At 42.1% G+C, this 21,416-nt stretch overlaps 1 protein-coding gene across 3 annotated transcripts in view; it reads right to left on the bottom strand.

The window, feature by feature from the left end:
- The window catches only part of LOC134210686 (putative uncharacterized protein DDB_G0282133), a 597,983-nt gene that overhangs the window by 6,112 nt on the left and 570,455 nt on the right, over positions 1-21,416 (bottom strand). For all 3 annotated transcript variants that reach the window (XM_062686886.1, XM_062686884.1, XM_062686887.1), the window contains 2 exons: positions 18,535-18,730; positions 5,128-5,272 (listed from right to left, as the gene is read on the bottom strand). In XM_062686886.1, coding sequence (XP_062542870.1) covers positions 5,128-5,272; positions 18,535-18,730 — 341 coding nt within the window. The remainder of the gene's footprint in view (positions 1-5,127; positions 5,273-18,534; positions 18,731-21,416) is intronic.

Consider the following 21,416-nt stretch of genomic DNA (forward strand, 5'->3'; position numbering starts at 1 on the left):
CTTTTTGCTGGCGCAGATGAGGCACTTTGGTGCCTTATCGCATTCCTGCGCCTTGTGCCCTTCTTCACCACAACGACGTCACAGGTTGCTACGGTCTGGGCCCTTACAGGTGTAGGACTTGTGCCCCAACTCTAAGCACCGATAGCATCTGTCCACTGAAGGTGGCAGGAGTTTGCTCACTGGGCATACTGACCAGCCGAGCTTCAACTTCCCTCGCTCCATTCAGAGCCAAATCAGCGCAAGTCAGGAAAGGGCATCTGAGCCTACTCCCAACCAGCAGGCAAAGCTTGGTGGCAGGATAGGACAGCGTGTTACAAGGCCCACCACGGTTTTGGGGGACGGAAGACAGCCTAGCCATTATCCAACTCGCCGTTTCGAGTCAGTGCCACCCGGCTCTACTAAGTAAGTAGAATGTCAGATTTCCAGCCACACGGTCAGAATCAATGCCATAATCAGGATCTCGCTGGCATTGATCCTGATGTGCCATTTGGCACTCCTTGGGCGGCACACGGTCGCTTTGATATGGCCTGCTTGCGGACACATGCAGCTTTTTGTAGAAGTTTAACAGAGCCCGCTGCCAAGCCCCACCACGTTCTAGACAGGCCCCCTAATTCGCAGAGGCCATGGGGAGGGGTCGTTAACCCTTTGGTCATAATCCCTGCTGCCTCCAATGGTCTAGAGTATCCTAACTGTCTTGGATTTCTGATATCGATGTTCTAAAAAATTAACATTGAATTTGGCCAAAGCTTCTTAGTTGTTGACCAACCGAAACTAAGCAGGACACCCAGTCTGCGGAGGGTCCGCTAATCGTCTTTCACGTAATCGATCCGCCTTGCTCGCTGCGCACATCGTCTTCTTGATAATCAATAGTATCGATGGATTTGGCAAATTGCTGGAAAGTTTCCGAAGCGATTGATAAGAAAATCTCGAAAATTCATTGAAAGATAAAGACGCTATTAGCGTTTTGGTTTCGAATTGGGAAATTTCCATTTTACACCCTGTATCCGAGCCTTGCCCTTAGACGTAGTTTACGTAAAAAAAGAGATGACATTTTTGTTTTGATGCAGTTCTTCAAAGCAACGAGGTTTTTTGATCTAGTACCCATTCCAATGTTTCTTCCGTTTTTCGTTTCCTCCTTATCTCGATGACAATGATGGGGCACCACTCGTCGCATGCACACTATTGTTATCAAAAGCAGCGTTTGTGTTGGTTCCCCACAAATATCAATGGCTGGATTAAAATACTGGTATTGATAACGCTACCAATGACAACGGCCTACGACTAGTGAATTTCGCTGCTGCCAGAGGGATGGCCATCAGTAGCACCTACTTTGCACGAAAGAACATCCGAAAGCACACCTGGAGACACCCAAATGGTGAAATTTGCAACCAGATAGACCATGTTCTGGTGGATGGGCTCCATTTCTCGGATGTTATTGATGTGGGGAAATTCAGAGGTCCGAACATTGAGACTTTGATCACTACCTCGTTGTCAGTAAAATTCGATCACGGTTGTCAACTGTATCGAACAAAAGATCACAATATCCGATGCGTTACAATATCCAGCGATTGTCGGCGGAAGGAGTATCGGCTGAGTACCACCAGAAGCTCGACGAACGGATAAGTGCAATCAACGATAGCGACAACATCAACGATCTATGGGAGTCGATCCATGGAGCGGTGAGTACAACAGCATGAGAAGTGGTAGGCACTACACAGAGGCGACCCAGGACGGGTTGGTTCGATGTGGAGTGTCAGAGAGTGACAGACAGTTGCCAGAAACCTGGATGTTGGTGTCGAGTACCCGATCGAAAAGAGATCGGTACAAGGAAGCAAGAGCAGCCGAAAAACGAACCCACCGCAGGAAGAAGAAAGAATATGAAAAACAAGTGATTAGCGAGGCGCAGGAAAAAATGGAGCAGAACGATATGCGGAGGTTCTATGAGTCTGTCAATGGCATGCGGAAAAAGACAGCACCATCTCCCGTCATGTGCAACGACCAACAAGGGAATTTGCTGACAGATAAAACCGAAGTGGCTGCCAGGTGGAAGCAACACTTCGAGACTTTGTTGAATAGTGGAAGTGACGGTGCATCGGTGAGCAGAATAAATATTAGCGACGATGGACAAGCTGTGGAGTCGCCTACACTAGATGAGGTTAAAAAAGCTGTAAAAGAGCTGAAAAACAATAAGGCTGCGCGGAAGGACCAGCTCCCGGCTGAACTTCTCAAACATGGCAGTGAGTAGCTTTAGGAAGTTCTGCAGAATATTATGTCGAAAATATGGGAAGACGAGGAAATGCCTGCTAACTGGTTGGCGGCCTCATTTGCCCTCTCTTTAAGAAAGGGCACAGACTGGAGTGCGCCAATTACCGAGGAATAACCCTTTTTAATTCGGCGTATAAAATTATATCCCGCATTCTGTTCAACAGATTGAGACCGCTTGAAGAGTCCTTCGTCGGCGAATACCAAGCAGGTTTTCGATCAACGACAGATCAAATGTTTACCCTGAGACAAATCTTTGATAAATTCCGGGAGTTCAACTTGCAGACACATCATCTGTTTATTGATTGCAAGGCGGCATACGATTCAGTGAAACTGAATGAATTATGGCAAATTAAGCTTGAACATGGTTTTCCGTCGAAACTGATACGGCTGATTCGTATAACGTTGGACGGATCGAAATCAATTGTAAGCGTTGCGGATGAAAAATCGACGTTATTTGTTACCTTAGATGGATTAAAGCAGGGTGATGCACTTTCGAATCTACTGTTCAATAGAGTAGAGTGGGGCAAGAGTGCGCGTGGGGTAAGAGTACGTTTTCGATTTTTTGAAGTAATAAAAAAGATAAACTAGCAGCACTGCATCAGTTTGACAGGTATTCTGGCCAACTATTATCATGTGTAATTGTAAACGATTTGAATAAACAACATGGGAGATATGGAGTTAGATAACTTTTTGGTCAACTAGTATTTCATTACCATATATACGTTCAATCAGGTGAACATTATACCATTTCGATAACCTATTGTATAGAATACTTTATGGTACAGAACACCAATACGGTTGGTTTTCCAAGAAGTCAAAACCATTACTTGATTAATTTTTGGGACTGTGGGGTAAAAGTACGCAGGAACCGGTGGGGCAAGCGTACGCATATGAATTTTCAAGTTATGATGTCAAACCCGTATCTCCGGCCGAAATAAGACTTCTTCCAAAGCGTAAAGATCTACAACTAAGAAAAAAGGGACAGAATTCAAAATTATCACAAGTTTTTAGGATAAGTTGAAGTAATTCGGTGTTAGAAAGGACTTAGCGAACAAAGCACTGAAGCGAAATAATGAAATTGCACTAGGACTTATTGTACACCTAAACATAGTACGAAAACACAATTTCATCTAAATGATAATTTCATTTCATCAAAAGAAACATTCATAAATTACGCAACGTTTAGCTGGGAGAGGTTGCGAGATGTATGACGATCCATATAATTTTAAGAGGATTCATACAAATAGTGTAAATAGGGGGACGGGTGATGAAATAGCCAAATTTTACGTTACGTGATTGGTGGACTGTCTTTAAGGAAAATGCCTTTGTATACGCCACGCGAAACCTGATATATATTTTTACCTCTGTAGTTTTTTGTATATATAAAAAGCAATGGTTTTTCGTATGAAAGTGCACATTTTTAGGACCTTTTCCCCTTTTAAAGTTTCGCAATCTTTAAACAATTCCTAATATATGATCATTAAACATCAATTAAATGTTATTAACTCTTATTTGTGTTAATATATACTAAAAACACATGATTGGATAAATGCGTACTCTTACCCCACCCGATGCGCACTTTTACCCCCACCGGTGCGTTTTTCACTTGTCTTGCAATAAAGGTTCTACTAAAACGAATCTCAATAATTTCAAATTTTTTTCCACTGGGTAACATAAAGGAAGAGTATATGAATCATCGACACTGATTTGATATGCAGAAGCTTCCTTCATACGGGCTACATGATCGATTGAAAACTAAGTGCGTACTCTTGCCCCACTCTGCTCTATAGCGCTCGAGGGAGCGATTGTGCAAAGAAGCGGTACCATTATCACAAAATCGCATATGCTGCTGGGATTTGCGGACGATATCGATATTATCGGGATTGTTCGCCATGCCGTGGAAGAGGCTTTTGTGCCTTTGTACGATCAATACCAGCAAAACAAAGTATATGGTCGCTGGCAATGGTGAAAAATTTGAAGTGGTAGAAGAATTTGTGTATCTTGGAACATTAGTGACGTACGATAATGATGTTACCCGCGAGGTGAAAAGGCGTATTGCAGCTGCAAATAGGGCTTATTACGGACTTCGTAACCAGCTTAAGTCCCGTAGTCTGCAAACGAAAACAAAACTCGCGCTGTATACTACTCTGATTCATTCGGAGGCTTTATACGGCCATGAAACATGGACGTTAAAGAAGGCTGATCGTAGAGCTTTCGGAGTGTTTGAGCGTAAGGTGCTGCGGACGATACTCGGCAATAAACAGGAGAACGGTATCTGGCGGCGTCCCATGAATCACAAGTTGTACCATGTACCAGGTAAATAAAGGGCTGGATATTATTAAGCTTATTCAACACGGCAGGCTACGGTGGGCTGGTCACGTTGTTTGTATGCCGGAAGAACGTCAAGCGAAGATAAGATTTAGTAGAGAACCCGGAACAGGCCGCAGGCTTCGTGGAAGACCGCGTACACGATGGCTTTTTGCAGTTGAGGGCGCTCAATGTTCAGGGCGACTGGAAGCGATTGGCCCAGGATCGAGTCCAGTGGAGAAGGATACTCCATTCGGCGTAGGTTCATCGAAGAGCTGTACTGCTGTGTATGACGTCCATATACAGATGTGCTCGACTTGCGGTTAGCGGCAACTTTCTTAAAGTTCTATTTTCTGTGAATTCTATTAGAAACATCTGAATATCGGTATTATTTTAAGAATCTCGATGTTGTCCTTGTGTTTAATAATTATATGATTGCACTTATACTTTAGGTATAGTACCTATTTGTCAAAAACTATTTGTATTTGTATGTAACGTTCAAAAACCGGAAACCACGTGGTTCGGGATTAGAACCCCCCACCCCTTATTGGTTACCTCGTCCGTAGCCGGGATCGGATGTTCTCGATGGTGGCCGATTGGCCCTGCGTCGTAAGCTCCATTATGACGTCGCAGAGCGCCTCGGTGAGCGGCGTGAACTGCGTCTGCACTATCGGTGTCACGATGCAATCGTCAATGTCACCTGAAACGAGACGAAGCAAGAGAACGGAGAATTGTTAAACACTTGCTAAACTTACTAACGGCAGAAAACGTTCGTTCAATGATTTAATTGGCTACGGAGATAATCAATGGACAGCGATAGATGGAGAGACTGATTAATTACTGATGGTGTTTAAATGGCACCGGGTTCAAAACTCTTCCAGCTAAGTTCGGTCCAAGGGAACTGCTGATGGTGCACTTCTCAGAGTACACTCATATTGATAGGTTGGTAGGCACATTGATATTGCATCACAATCGAATCACAGCACGATGCCTGGGTCTGTTGAATCTTGTGCTAAATGAAGCTGACTGATGTAGTGCTGTCACGGTGATTATTCGCCTTTCTTTTTCAATTGATTCTTTGGAGAATTAACAACTTAATCGCTTAGCAGCTGAGATTCGCGCCATCAGGTGAAAACGAGTTTGCTAGGTTTTTGCGAAATGTTGACGTATATTTGTTCATTATAAATACATTAATTAGACTTGACGAAGCGATATCGCAGAGAAGGTGCATTATGGCTATGGGAAAGTTGTTTTGCTATTTGTAGTTCTAGTTTGGTTCCCGTCCCAGTTTGTAAATTATGGCACACAACATGCTGCCTGTGCTTGCTCCTATACATCTTGAAAATTATGGTGAAGATCCCAGTGGCAATCAATCAGTAGGCTTAGTATTGTGAAACACAGTAATGAGTATCTAAATCAATATTGATATTTCTTCAGGTCTAATTTTATCCAACATATAATGAATTTGTACCAAAACGTAACTAATAAACAAATTGAATTTATCCCAAACACCATGAATACATAATCAGTAGCGGCTTTCAATGCCTCCGGCTTCTGGCCATCAATCAACAACCTAACAACCCATTGGACACACTCTTCGTTAGAAAACACCTTTCCGCGCGCATTACCTGTCCCTGAATCAACATTGTAATCTCGCTCACTGTCTCCGCTGGCAACCAGCCGTCATATTTCATCTCTTATGATGCACTGCTACTTATCTGCGGACTATGGTTTGTGGTCTAACTGCGGTGGTGCCTCTTTTGTTCGGGGCTAAATTAAGTTATCATTAGTATAAAATTACCATAAATAATAAGCAGTCAACGACAAGGAGCCCGACGACGGCATCAAAAGCGGCGGTGACGCATCCAGCCCTCGACGGGAGTAACCCCCCCGAAGGCAATTTCCGCAGCGACGCAAATCAGTAGCCACCCCATCAGAGCTAGCAATTGCCCACAGCACAGCAGCACTTGAGGAAACTTCGAAAGTCAATATATTTTAAACCCGCAACCAGATCAGTTCAGGACAGAGATATAAACACACTGTCGGTTTGCGATTTGTGTAACACCTTGATTTGAATAACATGCATACGGGACCAGGTCGGCGACGTTGAGTCAGCTGTGGAATGGCCCTTCATCGACCGTTCGCCGATGCTTAGACTTGAGCTATTGTGAAAAATCTTGAGGAACCGAAGAAAACCAAAGCAGACTTCCGCGAAGCTTGCTCCAATGATCGGCCGGGCCGGGTGTATGCTAATTGCCATCTTGAGAGGAAAATTAATTCATGTCAGAGTCAGAGTGTTGAAGCCAGGTCTCGGAGATTTTTCTCCCAAGCGCGCGCGGCATTAGCCTAGTAAAGGCACCATATCGTCAGTAGGTACCCAACTCGACAAGTGAAGGGGGAGAAATCTGTCGGCGAGATTAATTTGTTAATTATGCTGGAAAGGAGTCATATCAGACGTGAAATCTAGGGTGAACTTGTGAAATACGATCGCTTGTTGATCGCGATTGCAGTAAATCAGGCTGATTGTAGACATAATTGGCGTAATTGGGTAGATTTCATTTTGTTATTTGGGTTCAGTGCATTATTGTCAAACAAGCTTTTTCATAATACCGCAGTCCCTATCTCTTGGAAATGTCAAATGAAGATTTTTATACACAGTATTTTATTAACCTTCCTTGTGCATTAAAAAAGTGACACGTTGTGCATTGGTTAAAGTGGTTAATTGATGTATCACATACAAGAAGAGCCTATTTTTTAAATAGATTTCCTTGTCGTACTCTGAGCAAGAAATCCTTGTCGTGACCTATTCTCACGGATGTGAGTAGCAACCGAAGGCCCTCCGGAAGTTCCGTATCACATGTAAAAGTGATAATTTCATAAAAAACCACTTAATTGAAGCCATAGAAGATGAAGAACACGATTTCAATTTTTTATTTTCCTACTTTTAGTAACAAATGATTGTAACCAATTCTCATGGATTGGTAAAATCGGTCAATTCATGACACTCGTCATAGTCTTCCTAATATCGTATCCTGCGTAATAAATGATCATCGTAACATATTCTCAGGAAGGTGAGTAGGAAGTCACCAACAAAGCTCCGCCAAATCAAAAAATCTGTAGTTATAGTCAATTCATAAAACAAATAGATGACACTATTTGTTTTAAAATTTTTTGTTACTGGAAATTAGATAGGGATACTGCTCCTGGACTTCATCTCATAGCTCCGATATTTATCTCATAAAAAACAAAGCAAGGAAAAGATATTTGATTTATTTCTCATGTTTGTGATTTTTTTCAGCAGTGAGCACGCATGTTAGCAAAAAGAAGCGACGGAATTAGTACCGTATTTCTTTGCTTCGCGTTGAGATGAATATATGTTCAGTGAAATGGAAAACGGAGCAGTCTCCCTATATCGGGACCTCAACCTCCATATGTCAGTATTCAAGGGACAATCGACTCATGGAAATTCTGGAAGTTCCTCCAGGAATTCCTTCCGGAAGTTTCTCCAGGAATTCCTTCCGGAAATTCCTCCAGGAATTCCTTCCGGAAGTTCCTACAGGAATTCCTCTGGAAGTTCCTACAGGAATTCTTTCTGGAAGTTTCTCCAGGAATTCCTCTGGAAGTTCCTACAGGAATTCCTCTGGAAGTTCCTACAGGAATTCCTCCGGAAGCTCCTCCAGGAATTCCTCCGGATTTCCCACGGAAACTTCTCCAGACTTTCTTCAAGAATTCGTCCAGAAAACCTTAAGGACTTTTCTGGGAAATTCTATTGAAAACTTCTCCGACATATCATAAGCAAATTATTCCGGAAATCCTCCCGCTTTATCTTCAGAGACTTATTCTGAAACTCTTCAAGAATTCTCATACAAATACCTACAACAACATCCGTGGAAATTCCTTCAAGAAAATTTCTCTAGAAAACTCTTGAGGGAACTGCTCCGGGAAATTCCTCTTTCATGAAGAATTCACGTCGGAATTTTCGTAGGAATATTCGAAGGAGTTCATACACGATTTTAATGAGCAATGCATAAAGTATTTCTTGAAAAAAATCGCAAAGGCATCCCTGGTTTGAAACTCAGAAGAAGTTTTTGTATAAATTCTGGAATGAATTTATTGTGGATTTTCCGATGGGTTTACAGGAGAATTTGGGTATTGGGCTACGAAATGGTGAGTTGACACCCGGGAAGGAGCGCCTAACATAGCTCTGGTCCTCACAAGTTCCAATACTCACGCTTCCACGGGTCTTCCGATGACAATTGACCGCCAGCTAAGGGTTGCGTACTTGAGTGCGTACTAGAGTGAGAGGGTGCGTCCTGTGGGGTCTGCCTAGGATGTGGTGGAGTTCGACAGTGGATTCTATTGAACTTCTATAAAAAGCTGCATGTGTCCCCAAGCAGGCCCTATCAAAGCGACCGTGTGTCGCTCAAAACGCACCAGCCTAGTCCTGATGTTGGCTGGGACTTTAAACAAATTTGACCCGACTAATCGAGCGTCTGTTCACCAAGGAGGTGCGGCTCCAACAGCGTCTGTTCTGACATCCAGCGGCTGAGTATGGAATGCTATTTCCCGGAAGCTATACATAAGATGGCAGCCCCATCCCGGTGGATAGGGAACCTTGGGCCAACAACCTTCTATTCCCGAAACATCAATTTGTTCGACGAGGCACGCCGCATGAAGCTTGAGATCCTGGGACTGAGTGAAGTCCGTTGGCCAAACTTTAGAGAACACAGAACGCTGTCAAGACAAGTTCTGCTATACTCTGGTTTACGAGGTGAACACGCTCCCCGGCATCGCGGATTTGGCTTCCTACTAAGCGCTCAGGCACACTCTGCGCTTATGAAATGGGAACTTATAAGTGAAAGGATAATCGTTGCCAGATTTAGAACACGGGTCCGAAACCTTACTATAATCCAATGTTATGCGCCAACCGATGCTGCCGATCTGCAAGACAAAGAGAACTTCTAAAGTCAACTCAATGCCGTCGTAGATAGAATTCCGAAGGGTGATATCAAGATCTGTTTGCGCTAGAGTTTCCATTTCCCGGCCATTTTCGTTGTCCCGGGATTCAGGATGGACTTGTTCGAATATCCCGGGAAATCCCGAGATTTTTCGATGTTTCCTTAGAAAACTTATTTTTTGATTTAAAGACGATTTTATTCAATGTTCAGGGGAAAAGTTCATATTTTAAAAGCCCAGATAATACAGATTTCAAATTGAAGCTCAATTCAATTCTAATTTGAATCGATTCTTTCGAAAAAAAAAAACGACTTCAAGAATCAAATAATATTCACGTTTTTCTCGGAAGGTAGAGTACCCTTTTGGAATATATGATCGCCGAGTCCGAGACGAAGGGTTCGCTGGCGGTTGAAGTTGGCTTAGCTGTTTGCATTGTTTTGAATATGCATTGGGTTTAGACAGTTGCTGGAATTCAATACCCTAGTGACGAAAGATGGAAGATGCGCAGGAGAATCGTACCGAGCCCATAACCTATTGGATATATGGGAACTCCCTTACAAAGAAAACACAATACTAGAGTATCCTCCAACCCATGACAGGCTCTAATTGATACTTCTGCCAAGAGCTGCAGCTCTTCCTAATCTTGAACAGATCGCTTCCTAATCTTAATGTTAATCGTTACTTTATCGTTATCGCCGATAAAGTTAATTGTATTCAACGTAATCGCTTGCTGCGATAAAGATGAATCAACTCAATTATTATCGAAATTCGATAATTTAACGTAAGTTAACTCGATAATTTAACGGTAATGGGGTTAATATGTTATAGCCTATTCAGATTACGCCATTAATGACATAATAATTGGCGTTTCAGGGTAAATACGCTTTATGATGTCATTATTTACGTAATATTCCATACATTTTGCGCTGTCAAAAGATACCCGCTAAAAAGAGTCATAAAGAATTTATTACGAACAATTATTACGAGAGAGCATTCGTTCTAACTGGGATGCAGGGAGAAATTCAACAAAACAAAACTGACAAGCGTCACGCTCTCTTTGCCAGAGAGAAAATTCTCTCTGTTTTCATTTCGTTTCGTAGTTGACAGTCATGCTCTTTCTGTCGCAGCAGGGTCGAATGCATGCTAGATGGAAATCTTCTGAGCGCTGAAGAATAACTCGGATTGTGATGATTTTGTGGAAAGCATTTTATATGATGAAAAATAATGATGATAATTATTTATTCTCCACTTATTCAACATGAATTGTTTAAAAAACAGATGCTCTCTAGAATTAACATGAAGTATTTAACTTAAACCTAGATTTAATAGAACAAATCGAATAAATTTTTAAAGTTCAAGGGCCAATGCGGAAGACAATTTAAAACGTAGGAATGGTTGTAAAACGAATATATTTGATGAATAAACATGATTTCATAAATTGTTTCAATTCTGCTCCTTGAATGGCTTAATATACTTTGGATTTCAACATTTTTCACGTGGGACAACTGTACGATTTGAATGGGATGTATATATAAAGTAGAATAACCTTAAATAAAACATGGATTGGTAATGCATTAATTCATCCAAAATCCAGTTTACATTATATCACATTCACACGATTCGATTTTGTTAGAAGCTGTATCATTGATTGTCGAGTAGAACGCAATGGTTCAGTTTCCATTTTTGAAAAAAAAAAAAAAATTGCTGAGTTGCCCTCCATACATGGAGATACTGGTGGAAATACATTTTAGTTCGATAATATTTCTTGAAAATTGGTCCAATCGTCCTTTTTTATTTATTTGTGAGAATTCCCAAAAGTATCTAAATTTTTCTATCAAATCTCCGTTCGATCATAGTACAGAATCAAAATACTTTTTAAACTTAAAAATAAATTGAGGAATAGTCTGATTCCCCGAAGAACCCAACTAATGAATGTAGCTTCGCTCATTATCCTTAATGAGAGCTTCAAATATTCTTCAAAAATCCCTTTTCGTATTTTTTTTTATATTTTTTTTTTCGTAGAAACTTTGTTCAGAAAAAAATGTTCGATTGTCGCCACACAAATGCTTGATTTCGCAAATTAAATTTTAAAACTCTCCTTGAATTCAACCCTGTATTAGCGTGCAAATGAGGAAACATGGAAACGTCAAGATATATTATCTTGCTGCAGTCTGAACACCTCGCAATAATTGGATACCCTCTCACTTAACAAAGTCATAAACAGCCCAATCTGAATAGGCTATTACGTGATTAAAGTTGGTATAAAATTTTGACAAAAGCCGAGAATTGGACAATATGATTGCAGCCTGTTGAACAGAGTTGACTTTGATCGAAGCGATACACAAAAAAAAAATAGGCAGAGCATCGAGGTCGGACCACTTGTACTTGCGCATGTGTAGGACAGTTTGTTGTACGAACGTCGATTGGAAGGACATTAATTGGATCAAGAATTGTTCTGGAGGCAAGAAGCTCAGGAAGACTGAAACAATGTTGGGCGGCGCGAGGAGATTAGCAAGGCGAATATCAGCTAGTGTACACAACCTCGCTGTAGACGGGAGATGGGTAGGAAGCAGGCGCCAAATAGATGAAGCTGATCTTGTACTGTAGATACTTGTCGTTTAATTAATAGAGAGTTGTAGCTGCATCAGTCAGTAGTCCTCCATTGAAAAGTATAGGGGAATCTTATATTTTTTGTGAAGGTGTTCTATTAACTATCTCCGATATTTTCATGTCTGTTCCTCTCTTACTAATTTAATAATAAGATGATATCGATTGTGCATCACAAAGAACCTTGGCTTGAAAACTTGGAAAAAATCATGTCTAATGGGACGTATAAAAATATGATATGAGTTTATCACCAAGTTGGGTTTCGCGTTCAAAACAAATAACTTTTGTAAGAAGAAAAATTACACTGTTTGCGAACCGGAAATGAAACAGTATTTTTTGTCCCGGGTATCCCGGGATTTTAGGGATTTCAAAAATAATATCCCGGGAATCGGGAAATCCCGAATTTCCCTAAATCCCGGGATTTTTTGTCCCGGGATGTCCCGGGATGGAGACTTTGGGCGACTTCAATGCGAAATCGGATTCAACAAATCAAACCATGAGCGCATTATGGGACGCCATGTTCTCGGAGAAATGTGCGAAAACGGAGAGCTGTTCGCAGAATTTTGTAGTAATAACGACATGGTGATAGGTAGATCGCTCTTCCCTCATCGACTGGTTCACAAGGTCCACGTGGGTCTCCCGTGACGGCTTTACAGAAAATCAAATCGACCACATCTGCATCAGCCGAAAATAGAAACGGAGCCTTCTTGATGTACGGAATAAATGTAGTGTCGATATCGCGTCTGATCATCACCTCCTTATCGGTGAAATACGCCGGCGCATTGCGCGGATTCGCCGGCAGGAGGAGAGAGTTGGACGACGGTTCAACACACGCCGACTGGAAGATGCCATGGTGAAACGGTCCTTCGTTGAAGAAGTGGAGACGCGTGCGGCAAATATTCCGGAAGGTGGCAGCGTGGAAGACCAATGGATCGCCATCAAGAATGCCTTCCCGAGCAGCACAAGTCAGACTAAAATAGTTGGAGCAACTTGATTGTGACCAAAGCTAGTCGCATTTCTGTTGCAGTAACCTATGTGGGACATGTGTACTGCTAGGGTTCATAGCCACCAGCGAGAACAATTTGGGCGAACTGCGCACCCAGAGAAAACAATGGATCACCGATGAGACCTGGAGGAAGATAGATGAGCGAAAAGAAGCCAAAACCGCGATAGAGCGATCAAAAACCAGATGAGCCAGAGTCTTAGCCCGTCAACGATACTCGGCTCTGGAGAAGGAAGTAAAGCGCTCATGTCGACGGGACAAGTGAGCGTGGGCAGACTCTCTGGCCGACGAAGGAGAGAGAGCCGCCGCAACCTGGGACATTCGCCTCCTCTACGATATTTCACGACGCTTAAGCGGAGCGAAGATGAATGCAACGATGCCTGTAAAAGACGCGAATGATTAGTTATTGACCGACCCAACTGACCAGCTAAAACGCTGGTTCGAGCACTTCGAACAACTTTTTCAAGTGTCAGCCAGGCAACCACCAACAAGGCATGATCTGCCGTAGCTGGTTCACACCAGCCTCACGGCAAGGATGTATTTTATCACCGTTACTGTTCCTCATCGTAATCGACGAGATTCTGGTAGATGCGATTGACCGTGAACCAAACCGCTGGCCGTCATGGCATCCCATAACCATGGAGTACCAAAACGACTTCGAATTGGCTGATGACGTTGCACTCCTCGCGCAACGGCGCTCTGATATGCAGAGTAAGCTCAACGACCTTGCCGAGCGCTCCACTTTGGCAGGCTTAGTCATCAACGTCAACAAAACCAAATCGTTGGATGTAAACACGGTGACCCCTTCCAGTTTCACAGTAGCCGGGCAACCAGTGGAGAATGTTGAAAGCTTCCAATATCTTGGTAGCCAAATGGCGTCGGACGGCGGTACCAAGATCGACATAGGCGCACGGATCAAGAAAGCAAGGGCTGCCTTTGCGAGTTTAAGAAATATCTGGAAAAACAGGCAGATAAGTGAACGCACCAAAATACGAATTTTCAACTCTAACGTGAAATCTGTGCTGTTAAACGCTAGCGAAACATGGTGTGTATCAGTGGAGAACACTCAACGGCTGCAGGTGTTCATCAACAGATGCCTGCGGTATAAAATTCGGGTCTGGTGGCCTCACAACTGGATCCCAAACAACGAGCTCCATCGTCGTTGTCACCAGAGGCCGATAGCAACAAAAATTCGGGATCGGAAGTGGGGCTGGGTCGGCCACACTCTACGTAGGGGTGGAAACGAAATCTGTAAACAAGCATTATACTGGAACCCAGCGGGACATCGCATCAGAGGCAGACCCAGAGCCTCTTGGCGACGAAGGCTCAATAAAGAAATAAAAGAAATCTAACCTGTCAACAGGTTAAAGCGGTAGCTGGAAAACGCTCAGGATAGAGATCTTTCAAGTCGGCCCTTTGCACCACCGGAGGTGTACAGGATTCATAAGTAAGTAAGTAAGTTAATGAATTGACCACTTCTACGGATGTTCCAGATCCTCTGGAGGACCTCCGGGCCACTCAAGTTCATCACAATGGGTCAGTTTCATGAAACGACCACTTTTACGGACGTTCCGAGTCTTCCGGAGGGACACTGGACTGTGGAATAATCAGGAATTGTGTTGATCCATTGAAATGGACAATGGCTACATCCTGTTGGGATTATTGTTAGGCAAATTGGAGAGCATATCCAAAATTACCCTTCTAACGGCAAGAAATCGCCCCAAAAATTGGCCTAAGAATTGCTAAATTGCAAAATTCTGTCCGTAACGCGGAATCCGGAATCCGCGGAATCCATACAATTTTGTTCCAAAAGATTGAAAATCGGTTTGAAAATGAACCTTTGGGAGCGAATTCAAGTTGGGGTCATTTTAGACCCGTTAATGCATAATATGTCACTTTTTTGTTGCGGCGTTCATAGAGGTCGCTGAAAGCTGGTTACCCAAAAATTTTCGTTTCCAAAAGTTAGGAAAAGTCGGAAAATTTCAAACCCCTGTTTCATATGGTTACATATTAACTGCAACGTTTTTAAACCATCTCAAGTCCAAAATAGACCCCAATGCACTGGGAAGGTTAAGGGAGACTTATTGGGCCTGCGCATAGCAGGTTTGCGGAGAGCCGTTGTGTCAGGTCTGTTTAACGTCCCACCTAATACCAGGAATTTCATCTTGTGCGCTTTGAGCGGCACATGGTCGGTTTGGCGCAGCCTGCTTGCGGATACATGCAGCTTTTTTTTATAGAATTTTAACAGAGCCCACTGTCAAACCCCATCGCATCCTAGGAAGGCACTACAATTCACAGTGGTCCGTGGTCACAGGAGCCCTTGGACATAGTCCTTGATGCCAACGCGCACTTGGAATTTTCGAAAGGAAAGTGCTGCGTACCATCCACGGTGGGTGCAGATGACGGACGGTACGTGGAGGATGCGAATGAACTACGAGTTGCATCAGCTGTTGATTCCATCGTTTACACCGCGAAAATTTGACGACTACAATGGGCTGGGCACGTAGCCAGAATGTCGGATAGTAATCCGGTGGAACTGGTCGTCGACAACGATCCGCCAAAAATAAGAAGGCGATGTGCGCAGCGAACAAGGTGGATTGATCAGAGAGGATGATTTGCGGACCCTCCACAGACTGTGTGTTTGGCGACGTACAGCCATAGACCAAATTGAATGGAGAAGATTTTTAAGCCTGTGTGGCCACTTCGGCATTAGTCTGAGATAAAATCTGAACGACTTCAATTTGGCTGATGATGTTGTCTAACTTGCGCAATGCAGAGATGCCATCAACAATCGATATCAACAGAAATTCGCGAGCGTAGAAGAAGAGGTGCGTCGGCCACATTACGAAAGAGCGGAGACGAAATCTGCAAGCAAGCGCTGGATTGGAATCCGGCTGGACATCGCAGTAGATGCAGACCCAGGTGCTGGGCTGGTGGCGATGTAATCTAAATAAATAATGGAAGTCAATAACAATATGACCAAGCCCGAGGTCAAGGCTAAAGCGATCAGCCGCCCAGGGTGGATAACTTTTAGATTGGCTATATGTATCCCCAGTAGACCTCTTCATGTTTTCAAAAAGTATGAAAATGCAACCGGTCAGCCCAGAATCACAATTCTTATGCAAATATAAGCCTCCTGTAAAATTTTCAGCTAATTCGGATAAAATTTCGAGGTGGCTCAAGTCGATTTAGTGTTTTTGGGATATTTTAAATTTTGAAAAAAAATCTGACAAGAGATATAAATGCCAAAAATCATCGCAACAACTCTAAACGGAAGCTTTTGATGTACTCTACAAGTGTTGTCTTGAATCGCAGATTCAATAGACCATTTTACTCATACTCCAGGACCTTTTGAAGATCTTACATTATCTCCTATGCCTGGATTTGAGACGCAGGTGGAAGACAATTATTCGGACTACATAATTGGGGTAATACCGCGGCAGAGGACATCATGGAAGCCTTGGTTGATTCGATAGACCATTTTGTCCAAACTCCAGAACAATTTGGAGATCTTACAACAACTCAAATGGCTGGATTTGAGACGCAAGTGAAATATAAATACTCGGAGGACATAATTGGCTAGATACCACGGCTGGGGGCATCATGAAAGCCTTGGTAGATTCAATAGACCATTTTACACATACTCCAGGATCATTTGAAGATCTTACAACATCTCCTATGCCTGGATTTGATAGGCAGGTGGAAGACAATTATTCGGAGGACATGATAGGGTTTATACTGCGACTGAAGACATTATGGAAGCCTTAGTTGATTCGATAGACCATTTTACTCAAACTCCAGGTCAATTTGGAGATCTTACAACATTTCAAATGCCTGGATTTGAGACGCAAGTGGTCGGGGTTCAACCAAACCGCACGAAGCGGCTTTTAGACTGACTTGTGATATTTTGTGCAGAAAAATCGGTAATTATTCGTTGGCGCTTGGTGCGTTTTGGCTGAACCCCGACCAAGTGAAAGATAAATACTCGGAGGACATAATTGGGGTGATACCGTGGCTGGGGGCATCATGGAAGCTTTCGTTGATTCGATAGATCATTTTACTCAAACTTCAGGACAATTTGGAGATCTTACAACATCTCAAATGCCTGGATTTGAGACGCAAGTGAAAGATAAATACTCGGAGGACATAATTGGGTTGAAACCGCGGTATGGGACATTATGGAAGCCTTGATTGATTCGGTAGACCATTTGATTCGAATTTCAGTACAGTTCGGAGATCCTAGAACATCATAATTTATTATCACACATGTTTCGTATATAGTTTACATTTATTTTAACAAGTTCACAGTAGACAACATGCTTTAAAACATTTTCTGGAGCTTCATACATCCTGTAGTATAAAGTGTTTCCTAAAGGCACCGAATTATCATCGTATACATAGTAGGGATGCTCAAAATACGTTCTTATGTTCCAGGTGATGTCTTTTATGTGTTATTTAATAATTTCCATCAACATTATATGAATAGATATCATTTCTGGTAATAAAATTTAAGTATCTCCAAAATCGCATGTTTCTAAATCCGTTGCTTTACTCCGACAGCTCTAGTGAAAAATTGAACAACTCTAGATACAATATCTAGATACAATATGTCAAGAAACTAGAAGAGATGGCTAAGGTTGGTGAAAAAACTGAGAAAATCGGTTGAAAAACCACTGAGATACAGTCATTTGAAAATTTAGTTACAACGATTTTCTTCACGAATGTATCCGCGTAACTTTTTTTTAGCGAATAGTGTGGAACGACTATATTTTGCTTTAAAGACGTCCCTTCTTTCTATTCCTTTTCAATTTGAATGATTTTTTTAAAGTCAAGAACAAAATGCTAAAAAGTCATCACGTGACAAAAGTGCTGACATCAATTACTTGCACGGTATCAAAAGTAATTGATATCCGTTTCTCCTCCCCGCAATCTGATACAATATACCAAATTTCTCTTTTCGACAAGACACGTGTCTTTTATGGCCGTTCACTATTAGTAGGAGATTATAAAACCATAAAAATAATGAAGAGCCTTCAGCTGAGAGCACAGGCACATAGGAAAACATCGGGACATACAAATAGCTATACGTATAAATATTCATGCAGAGGCAGAGTCCCTTCGGGATATTCGTAAAAAATATGAGATCTGATTTCCGGTCATCGACCGACCACCACCGATGGACAACCACTAGGTCCCCTACAGCATGAATGGATGCCAAACGAGTGAATGGAAAACAATGCACAATTTGGCTTTGTGCCGGGAGGCAAATGGTTCTCTCACTTTATCGTGCACTCATAAATTTCACCCCGTTCTACCTTCTTTTAATGTGAAATTGTGCTCATGCTCGTACATATACTCATATGTCGGTCGAGTTGTGTTGTTGTGGATGGACTTACCCAGCGAACTGATCAGATAGGTGGCCGGCGGTTTGAGGACACTCCTCGCGTAGGCACTACGGATGATCTCGAGGGCGCACGGTTCGGCCGTTATCAGCAGCATTCCGGGCGAGATGTGGCCGAGATATTTGAGCACTTTGGTGGCGGCCGCCAGCGGAGCATTCCACCAGCACTGCAGGTTCGCCGAGAGGAAGTTCTGCGGGTTGAACGTGGAAAGAGAAGAAAAGGATGGAGTGGCGTTAGTCAATATGGAATGTTTTGAATTTGAACGTCATAGAAGGGGGATGATGTAATACTGGCACATAAAGTTAAAGCGTGATTCGAATCAGTAATCATGTTGTGGTGCAAGATGGTAGGGAGGTGGATTTTAAAGCTATGCAATGTCTTCTTTGCAGACACAGAGGCTTTCAAATTTTATGACAGAATTTATAAAAGACAGTAGTTAAACACATATGCTTCAGAAGGCTGAATAAAATATCTACGAAATTTGAACCAGAAGTAGAGAAATTAAACCTTTTATGTTTATAAAAACTGTGACTTGTGATATCTCATAACATTGCTGGCTATAGTGTTGTATTAGATAGAATAATTTAGCTTTATTACTCTTAAAAATCTTAGAAATTATACTTGGATTTAAACTCGGTGCTACTCGTGCTATAGTTTAGGAAGTTTGAAGGAAAACAGTGTTGAGTGAAACACTTGCTGATCATATCGATTATTATTTGCAGTTACTTAGTTAACCACTTCGGCTGGTTTTATTTATTTTTTGCAAGCAGAAGCCAATTTTTGAAAAGTAAATACTTTTAAAAGTTATTGAGTTGTCAAATCATAATCTTTTGAAAAGCCTTGAAATAACATGAGCACTTCCCCCTTAAGAGTTCTGTCAATAAAACGAATGCAAACAAGCAGTGTATTGGGCACCTGTCGTCGAGTTTGCACAAAACGAATGACAAATAGCTAAAATGTGCTTATCCAGCACACAGAAAAATAAACATCATAGGAGCATGCAGCTGATGGGACTCATTGCTTTGCCATGCGTCAAGTACAAACCATCAGATACCAACGAGAGCCAATTCCAATAAATACCGTAGATTCCATCTGAGCTCGAAATCCTCTCGAGGCTAAACAAACAACCTCGTTCCCCTCGGACTAGGAATATCGCGCACACTTCTTCCTTGGCCAGAATGATGATGCTTATCGCTGGCAAACATCAACGACGAATAAACACTACACTGGCTATTGGCGTAAGAATCGGGGAATGTAGAAACTCTGTAAGCGACATCCCCTCTACTAAATCCGCCAACAAATGACAATCGACGGAAGTGAGCATTTGGTTTCGACTAACTGTGTGGCGGTGGGTGCTTTCAAGCGATATGGCCAATAGGATTTTCGATATACCGTAATTTATTGATTTTTAGGTGAGTTTCCGTTTTTTCGTAGGTAACAATTGTAATAAAAATTCGTTAAAAATGTCCTAACCACACGATGAAAAAAATTCGGCATTTTCGCAAATATTATAGATTGAAATATAAAAGTCAACTGGCAAAGGCCAAGGCCTATTTGGTGTTTTTGATAGCGAAAACCGTCATAGTTTTAAAATATGATATTGTGAAGTCACAAGGCTAGAATTATAGAGCAGTAGATATCTGTTGGTGAGCATCTGCAGTCATTGAACGTTCTCCATTGATACACACGACGATTCTAGCGTATTCTCTTTTAAATATTTGGATATTTATGCATTGAACGATCTGCTTGTTTTCCCATATGTATCTTAAACTCGCCAAAGCCGACGATGATAAATTCAACTGCCAAGGTTGTCAAGCTTACTTTCCCATGGTAAAACCTAGGGTAAAACTGTCAAAACGCAGGCAAACGTATCCATTCTGCCCAGCTCTTTACTCTACATATCAGAGCGGACGTTGACCTAGGAGTGCCATAAAATCAGCCAATATGTCATTTTAGCATGTCATGGTTCAGGGTAAATCGCATCTTCCAGAATCTCCCAGAATTTCCTGCAGGAAATCCCGACTACTATCGCTGAGGCCGAGCCACTATTTGCACGAGGTTCTCAAAAATGCCAAAATTTATGCTAATTCGAAAGCATTCGGCGAGTATACGTAGGATCCGAGTTAAATTCTTCAGAAAGATGGACCCCTCGTTAATTACACACGAAATCACTTTTATGGACCCCTCGATTCTTGTCAATTCTTGACTCGCCAAAACTGTCATAACTCCAATATTTCTTAACCAATCTTAAAGGTCAGCATATCGTTGGAAAGAGGAAGATTGTGGCCTCAAAATCAAGCCAGCCATATAGTATTTGGCCACCTTCTTGGTTTTATTTTTGAAAATTTATTTTTTAGCTAGGTTCGCAATCATAAAACTTTTTTTACACGGATTTTCAATTTTTGAACTGAAAACTTTTTTTACACGGAACGCATCCCCCGTGTAAAAAAAGAATCGGGTGTATTTATAAATCGTTGGAAAGCTATATTGTGCTTTGTATCCAAAAATCTTAGGTGTATAATTATTCTATCAAAAGTTTTGTACGATTTACAATATTATTTTTAAAGTACCATCTGACCTACGGGGGCCCTCCTTAGCCGCGCGGTAAAACGCGCGGCTACAAAGCAAGACCATGCTGAGGGTGGCTGGGTTCGATTCCCAGTGCCGGTCTAGGCAACTTTCGGATTGGAAATTGTCTCGACTTCCCTGGGCATAAAAGTATCATCGTGTTAGCCTCATGATATACGAATGCAGAAATGGTAACCTGGCTTAGAAACCTCGCAGTTAATAACTGTGGAAGTGCTTAATGAACACTAAGCTGCGAGGCGGTAATGTCCCAATGGGGGATGTAATGCCAATGAAGAAGAAGAAGATCT

The sequence above is a fragment of the Armigeres subalbatus genome, chromosome 2 (assembly GCF_024139115.2).
Source record: "Armigeres subalbatus isolate Guangzhou_Male chromosome 2, GZ_Asu_2, whole genome shotgun sequence".
Taxonomy (NCBI): domain Eukaryota; kingdom Metazoa; phylum Arthropoda; class Insecta; order Diptera; family Culicidae; genus Armigeres; species Armigeres subalbatus.